We start from the raw sequence: 8373 nt of genomic DNA, 5'->3' as shown, positions 1-8373 counted from the left end.
AATTCATTTATGCCTTATTCAATTTCTTCTTCAAAGGTTACTTAGGTCCTCTATTTCCTGTTCTATTAATCTGGACAATTTAAGTTTTTGGAAATGTTCACCCATTCCATTTAGATGATAAGTTTATTGGTCATATAGTTGTTCAAAATTGGTCCCAATAATTTCTTTATTTCTTCTTCCTTGGTTGTGAATTTACCTTTTTTTATTTTTGATAATTATAATTTAGTTTTCTTCTTTCTTTTTGTAAATTGTTAGTTAATGTCCTGTCTGCTTTATTGGTTTTAAAAAAACAGATCTTAGTTTCATTTCTTAATTCAATGATTTTTTTCCCTCAATTTTGTTAATCTCTGCTTTGATTATCAGGATTTCTATTTTGGTGTTTAATTGAGGTGGGGTTCATTTGTTGTTGTTGTTGTTTTGGTTCCATTCCCCATTCAATGACCTACTCTTTCCTTTTTTATGGCAATATTTAGAGATATAAATTGCCCCCAAGTACTGCTTTGGCTACATCCCCCAAATTTTGGTATATTTTCTCATTGTTGCTATTTATTTTTAATGAAATTGATTGTTACTATGATTTTCCAGAATCACAGAGCTAATAAGCTTCACAGGTAAGTATTTTAATTCAGGTCTTCCTCCTCCAAAGTCCAGCACTCTATCCACTGTGTCACCTAACCTTTCTGAGCTTCAATTTCCTCATTAGCCAAATAGGTAAAATAATAACATCTGCCTTGCAGGGATGTGGTAAGGATCAAATGAGATAATGTTATGTGAATTGCTTTTCAAACCATGCTCTTGTACATACTCAGCAATCCAGTCCATTCCACCACCTTAACAATAGCCTACTTGTAACAGGTGACCTTTACCTAAATAAAGCTGTTTAGTATCCTCTGTCCCACTCTTTGCTCTCTCATCAACATTTCCCTAATGACAAGTTATATAGTAGGAAATTAATTAGATATGAGCTATGCAGTGGTCTGTTAGTAAATATTTACCAACCAGCTCTCAAAAGAAAAGTGACAGTCTTTTAAATGTCATCTGCTTTATTTATTTATTTATTTGTTCTCTCCATTGCTTTCTTATTTCTAGACATTCAACAAAGGAATAAATCAAATTCTGTTTTGTAGCATTTTACAATTTCTGAAGTTTAAATGCTCCCATTGAAAATTTAATATTTGACAATCCTAAACCAGTTTAAACTGGCTCCGTCACACTCCTGGAACTAAGTGACCTCTTTGGCCCCTTTGAGCCTGGAGGATTCTATGATTTAGTTACATTTTCATTTGTCTTCTGGTACAGTCAGATAACCTTGTCCCTTTTCCTCTTTGCTCATCAGTGGGAATATTCCAACTTTCTCTTTGCCCTCAGTCATAGTACTTTGTATCAAGTGTTGTCCTTTGGTTATAACAATAATCACAAGAGGTCATATTTGTATCCTATTTTCTTTACAAAGACTCCCTCCATAACAACCCTGGAATGGAAAGGAGGAGCTGTGTTGAGTATTATTGTCCCTATTTAACAGATAAGGAAATTGAGAATCCCTACTTGGTATGGTTGTTATGAGGATCAAATGAGATAATATTTGTAAAAAGCACTTAGCATGGTGCTTGACACATAGTAGGACATATAAAGATGTTTATTCTCTGTCTCCTCTGAAACTGAGAGATGTGAAATGATTTGCTTAAAGTCACATGACTAGTAAGTTGCAGAGCCAGAATCCTAACCCAGGGCTGTCTGACTCCAAATCCAGAACTTTTCCCATGCTATGGGTCTCTCAGGGGTAAAGGGGCAGAAGGGGAATCTCCTTAAAATTTTAAGTCCCTTTAAAGATGGAATGTTTCCTTGGAGATTTCCTTAAAGGACCAGGCATATTAGAAACCAAGAACCTGGAGAGGAAGCAATCTAATACTCGATTGGAGTCAGATGATCTAATAATAATAGCTAGCTAATAATAATAACTATTATCAGTTGATATAGCTCCTATTGTGTGTCATGCATGTGCTATGTGGTTGACAAATAATACCTCATTTGATCCTCACAACAATCCTGGGAGGTAGGTACTATTATTATCCCCATTTTACAATTGAGAAAACTGAGGCAAACAGAGGTTAAGTAATTTGCCCAAAGTCACATAGGTAGTAACTGTTTAAAGCTCAATTTGAACTTAGGTCTTTCTGACTCCAAGACCAGCACTCTATCCATTATGCCTCCTGGTGTCTAATTAAGTTTTGAACCTAATCTAGGTTCAAAATCTTGACTCTGCCTATTTACTAGCAACGTAACCTTAGGCAAGTGACTTGCATTTCTGGACCTCAGTTTCCTCACTGCTGCAATGATGGAATAGGTGACCTTTCAGTTCCCTTGATGGAAATTAATGAATAATCTTACAGTATTACCAGGGAAGTAAAAGTTGGCCCATCTACCAAGTGATTCATATCAAACATTAACTTAAGTTAAATTGTTCTTTCGATTCTCTCTGTGTCAGGCTTGATGGTACTCTCTCTCACTTTGAGGGAGTAGGTTTGACTGAAGATACAAACAGAGAGTGGAAAGTGGGAAGAGATGGATCTTTGGATTACTGGTAGCTGCATATATTTGGTATCCAAATAAGGAATGTTAATTTTCAGATGAGACTCACCTTCCCAGTTCTCACTGTTTTTGTTTGTTTTCTTCCATTAGACCACCAATATGGCGATGGCATCTACTTCAGGAAGAGCCTCAAAAACTTGGTAGACAACCTCAGAAGAACCTCTGACTCTGACCGTGTGATCTGTGTGTTTGAGGCTGAAGTAGTCATAGGTTCCTACTGTGAGGGCAATCCATCCTACATTTCTCCTCCTCCCCTAGGTTCAAGAACCATGGATACCTATGACAGTGTTGTTGACAATGTCAAGAATCCAGAGACCTTTGTTATTTTTGATAGCACACGGGCTCTGCCACATTTCTTGTGGACCTGTGTGTTGAAAAAGAGTGGTTTCTCCCAAATGGAGGCCAAGAATAGGGGCTCAAAGGGCTCCTCCGTCTAACAGTCATGTCATGTTTCTCCAAGTAATGGTTTAGTTACTTAAAAAAAAAAGTCTCCTAAGCACCTCACCTAAAAAATAGATAAGACAGTGCATGAAAACAGACCAGCTATGTACTTGTATCCCAGTGCCTTCAACTAGGCTTCAGCCTCTTTAAAAAAAATTAGAGGAGTAGTGTTAGGTAATCATCATAAAACCTTCCTGGGAGAAAAGGAAAGGCTCTCTGAAAGAGAAACAAACTTTTGAGAGAAAATGTCCACTTCTTCTACTTCCCTTTTCTGTATGAAAACTAGCATCTATCTTGTGCTTTAAAGTTTGCAAAGCCCTTTACAAATATTATCTCATTTGATCCTCACAACAGCCTTGGGAAGTAGGTGCTCTTCTTATCAGTTTCCTGATCTATAAAATGAGGATAGCACTCAGTACCTCCTACTTCATGGGCTGTTTTGAGGCTCAAATGAGATAATATTTGCAGAAAGTGCTTTGCAAACCTCTTAGTACTATGTAAATGCCAGCTCGTGTTATTATTGCTCATTTTAAGCTGATTTATTCATTTAAGATATATTACAATATATGGTGAGATTTCTCTAATTCCATTTTCACTATGCTTCTATCATTTGGACAAGTTTTTAATCAAATAGTGCCTTTCTTCTCCAATATTTTGATATCTCATGTTTTTCAAACATTAGTTTATTATTTACATTTATTCTTGTTCTGAATTATCTAACATGTAATTTCAGAATTGGTAATGCAAGTATCACTTTGACTTTTTTCCTGTTTCACGATTCCCCCATATTATTCATGTCTGGCCCTTCCATGTGCATTTTATCATTTTCTCTAAATCTATGAAGTAGCTCATTGGCATTTTAATATTGCTATTAAATAAAATCTAATAGAAAGTAATTTTGAGTAATATTGTTATCTTTACATTATTGTAATATGTGCCAATATGTCCTGGCTGTCTCTCCACTTATATAATTATTCCCTTTTTCCTATTGATTATTTTATACTTTATAGTTATTTTTTAAAGCTAAGTCTCATGGTTTTCTTGGGAGGTTAATTCAACAGTATTTCATACATTTCATCACATTTATAAAAGGAAATTTTTACTTATTTTTTGTTAATGATAGCCAGGAATGTTGATTTTTGTGACGTTATCTTGTATCATTTTATCTTACTGAAAGCTATTATCTTGATTAATATTCTTGTTGAATCCCCTAGGTTTTCTAAACAATCATGCCACCTTCAGACATAAATATTTTAATTGCTTTTTTGCTTATGCATATTTTTATTTCCCTTTTTTGTGCCTTATTACTACAACTAGCATTCCTAAAAGTATGTCCAATAATAATGACAAGAGTGGCCAGCACAGTTTTTCTGCTGTTCTTAGTGAAAAAACTTTGATGTCTCTTCATTACAGATGTCACACCATTGCTCCAAGGATTCTGGACTTATATGGCCTGGGTTTTTTTCCCTTGAAGGCTGAGCTTCTTTTTTGATTTTTTTTTATCCCATTCATAGTTAACCCAGGAAAATCTCCTAATTAAAGCTTAGGTATGGCTTTGTCTGTTTCTTCAAAGATATGTAATAAGATCCTCAATTCCATATAAGTACTCAGTCTACAATATTATTATTGGGCATGGGACAGTCTTTTGTTTCTCCTCTCACAGAAACTGCCTAAGACTCAAAGGATTCAGTGGAGTCCATGAACAAATACAGAAATATAAATTACTCAAAAGCCCATTAAACTCGTTCAATTCCCCCTTCCCCCAACCCACCACCACCAATGCCAACCAAAGATAAAGACACTAAGAAAGCCTCTTAACAATTTTTCTTCACCATCCTCCTACACTGTGTGAGCAACTATAGAAATTTCAGGGAGGGTTGGCAAAATTCAAATATGTCCTTCATGACATGGTTTTAGTTTTACAGCTATGGGTAAGTCCTCTTTCTCCTCCAGAATGTACACTGTAGAAGAATGCTTCTCCTTTGGGTGGAGGGAGGTGTGGATAAAGGACATATGAAGAAAGAAGCTATCTGCATCCAGAGAAAGAACTGATAAATAGAATAATTTTACACATATATACCTATTTGTGTCTAATGGTAGCCATCTCTAGGGCAAGAGTGGGGAGGGAAGAAAAAATAGAAGTTTCCATGATAATTTAATTATATATTTAAAAGGAATAGATAGCTGTACATAGTAGTTTTGCAGTTTCATGTACAATTATTTTTTTATTATGCCACATTATTGAAATTCTGGTTTTATTCATAAAAATAAAATAAATTTTTAAAAAGTTTAAAAAAAAACAATGTGAGCAAAATAATACTGTCTCACTGCTCTCCTCTCACACTGAATAAATGGCTACCTATCTTCTGCTATAACATAGCCAAAGCATATGTCCTTTACTGATTAACACTCAACGTGTGGGAAAGAGCCACCATAAATTCCAGTCTAGTCTAGACACCAAAATCTCTCAAAAGGTAGAGCAAAGTGAAACTTTTTATAATCTTGGGAAAACAACAAAATGATGGGAAGAGTAGACTCAAACTATGGAAGGGGCAGTACATAGAATTTTGGGAAATTAATGAATCAAAAGAGCTGTTTGTGAAATCACTAGATAGATGATAAAAGGTATACCACTAAGGCTTAGCAATATTCCTCCAAAGTATTCAAAGAAAATATTAATGAATAATGGATTATTTAAAACACACACACACACACAAGCAAGTAGACTGAGTTTTTCATTGTTCCACCTAGAGGAAGCAAGATTTCTATCAGTTTCTTCAGGTTAATAATAACTAGTATAACCATAGGCCTTTGCAATAATGGTAAGTTCTCTAGAAGCACAACAGAGTAAGACAGACCTAGGGCCCTGATTCCACATTCCCCGTGTGTGTGTGTGTGTGTGTGTGTGTGTGTATGTTTCTAGAGCACAAGAAATCCTGGGCATGCAGATCTTCTCTATAACCTATGAGTATGAGGAGGTTAAAATTCCTAGTTATGTATAGGTCAAGGACCACAATGCATACTTCATGTTTTTGGGAGAGATTAATTGTGTGAGTTCCTAGGGAGAAGGCATAGGAGAGGTAGCAATGACCAAGTCAATCCCAAAGAACTAAAAAATGACAGAGATAAGGATGTGAAAATACTTCTCACCCTCCAACCTTCTTGAGATCTAGCTTAAATAGATTTCTCCCTTTATTTGGATTCATCACGACCATCTCAAAAGATGTCAGGAGATTCAGGACATAGGCATAGCATTACTATTCTATTATGTCACAGATTCCCCTAGTCTGTTGAATGTATTTAATGTTCAGGGATATGGAAATTCAATTCTCCAGTCCTTAAGGGCTCATGCCTTATAGCCCTAGAAACTGGTCAAGAGTAGGTCTCCAACAATTAGTGAATGTAAGTGATAAAGGTATTATCAGTCCAAGAACCCAAAGGTCTTTTGTGCAAAACTCCTGGAATGATGATAGGCCAGATGGCAACTCAGGAATGGGAACAAAGCTGCATTGTGAGTTGAGGATCCATGTGGCAAGGAAGGCCTTGCACTGTTGGCTTCCTCATACTCATAGATTATAGGGAAATATATATATATATGTGTGTGTACATATATACACATATATACATGCATATATAATATGTGTGTATATACATATATATGTATATGTGTGTTTATATATGTATATTTATATCTCCATTGGAATAACATTTAGTTATTTCAATAAAATCAACCTGATCATGGTTGGAGTTGAGTCATCCTCTTTTCTTTTTTAGGCTTTCCCACATTATAGACTTGGGGCTACAAGGGAAGATTCTGAAGTAAGGCATTTTTAAACTGTTCAGTCATCCCCACTTCATTTGTCCATGCCATGTATGGGTACAAGGTATGAGAGTAGGACTGGGTGAAACCACATACCACAGATAAAAATATCCTGCTGTTCTCTAAGTATCTTTCTCAGTTTCTGGGGTCTTGATCTTGGGGCATAGCAGTATCTTCTAGAACTGCTTAGCCTTAGAGGAAACTTACCCTTAGGGAGGGAATGAAGCGAAATATGACCTCAGGTATTGAAAGGATTTGTTTCATACCCTGACTGATGCACTCATTTCATGAGGCAAATTACTGTGGGGTTGGCCAGATTCACCCTCAAAATTTACAAGAAATTTATTTAATCCCTATATGTGCCTCACTGTAGATTCAGGGCTGCATAAATTAGCAATTCTGAAATACTTCTCACCTCACCCTAGAGAATCTTGTCCCTATATACCTATGAAAAGTTGGTCTATGATCTTTAGAATAAACAGTTTAATGTTGTACAACAGTGTCTCTCTTCCCCCACTTACAATAAAACCCTCTGACCAATGAGACTTTTGTACCTTTTCCTGTAATGTAATTTATCTTTGTCTGCCTTCTTTTATTTCTCCTAGTACAATCCCTTAATTAGATCCACTTAATCCACTTAGATCCATTTAACCCACTTAATTAGATTATTTTTATCATTACATCAAAGTCAGCTTATACCCACCTCCTCTGTCTATGTATATCCCTTTAAAATGGTGTAATAACAATACAGTTCTTAAGAGTTACAAGTGGCATCTTCCCTTGGAGGGATGTAAACAGTTTGCCTTTATTAATAACATGTTTTTTTCTGTCCTGTTTACCTTTTTATGTCTCTCTTGAGTCTTGTTTTTGAAGATAAAATTTTCTGTTGAGCTCTGGTCTTTTCATCAGGAAGGTCTGGAAGTTCCTTATTTCATTCAATGTCCATCTCCTCCTCTGAAAGATTATGCTCATTTTCACTGGGTAGTTGATCCTTGGTTGTAATCTAAGCTCCTTTGCCTTACAGAATATCATATTCCACACCTTACGATCATTTAATGTAGAAGCTGCAAGGTCCTTTGTAATCCTTAATGTGGTTCCATGGTATTTAAATTGTTTCTTTCTGTCTGCTTGCAATATTTTCTCTTTGACTTGGTGATTTTGGAATTTGGCTATTATATTCCTTGGCATTTTCAATTTGGGATCTCTTTCAGGAGTTGATTGGTGGATTCTTTCAATGACTATTTTACCCTGTGGTTCTAGGACTTCAGGCCAGTTTTCCTTGATGATTTCCTGAAAGATGTTTTCCAAGCTCTTTTTTTATCATGGTTTTCAGGTAAATTGTCTCTCCTGGATCTGTTTTCCAGGTCAGTTGTTTTTACCAAGGAGATATTTTACATTTTCATCTTTTTTTCATTCTTCTGTTTCTTTTTGACTGATTCTTGTTCTCTCATAGAGTCATCATTAGCTTCCACTTTCCCAGTTCTAATTTTTAATGAATTATTTTCTTCTATTAGATTTTGTAC

At 35.6% G+C, this 8373-nt stretch overlaps 1 protein-coding gene across 2 annotated transcripts in view; it reads left to right on the top strand.

The window, feature by feature from the left end:
* PARP9 (poly(ADP-ribose) polymerase family member 9) overlaps positions 1-3926 on the top strand; it is a 46961-nt gene extending 43035 nt beyond the window's left edge. For both annotated transcript variants that reach the window (XM_027845210.1, XM_027845211.1), the window contains exon 10: positions 2680-3926. In XM_027845210.1, coding sequence (XP_027701011.1) covers positions 2680-3026 — 347 coding nt within the window. In that variant the 3' untranslated portion in view covers positions 3027-3926. The remainder of the gene's footprint in view (positions 1-2679) is intronic.
* Positions 3927-8373: the final 4447 nt, after the last annotated feature.

The sequence above is a fragment of the Vombatus ursinus genome, unplaced genomic scaffold (genome assembly GCF_900497805.2).
Source record: "Vombatus ursinus unplaced genomic scaffold, bare-nosed wombat genome assembly UNPS02014959.1, whole genome shotgun sequence".
Taxonomy (NCBI): domain Eukaryota; kingdom Metazoa; phylum Chordata; class Mammalia; order Diprotodontia; family Vombatidae; genus Vombatus; species Vombatus ursinus.
Note: the sequence above shows the minus strand (reverse complement) of the source record. Positions and strands in the feature narration are given on the sequence as shown.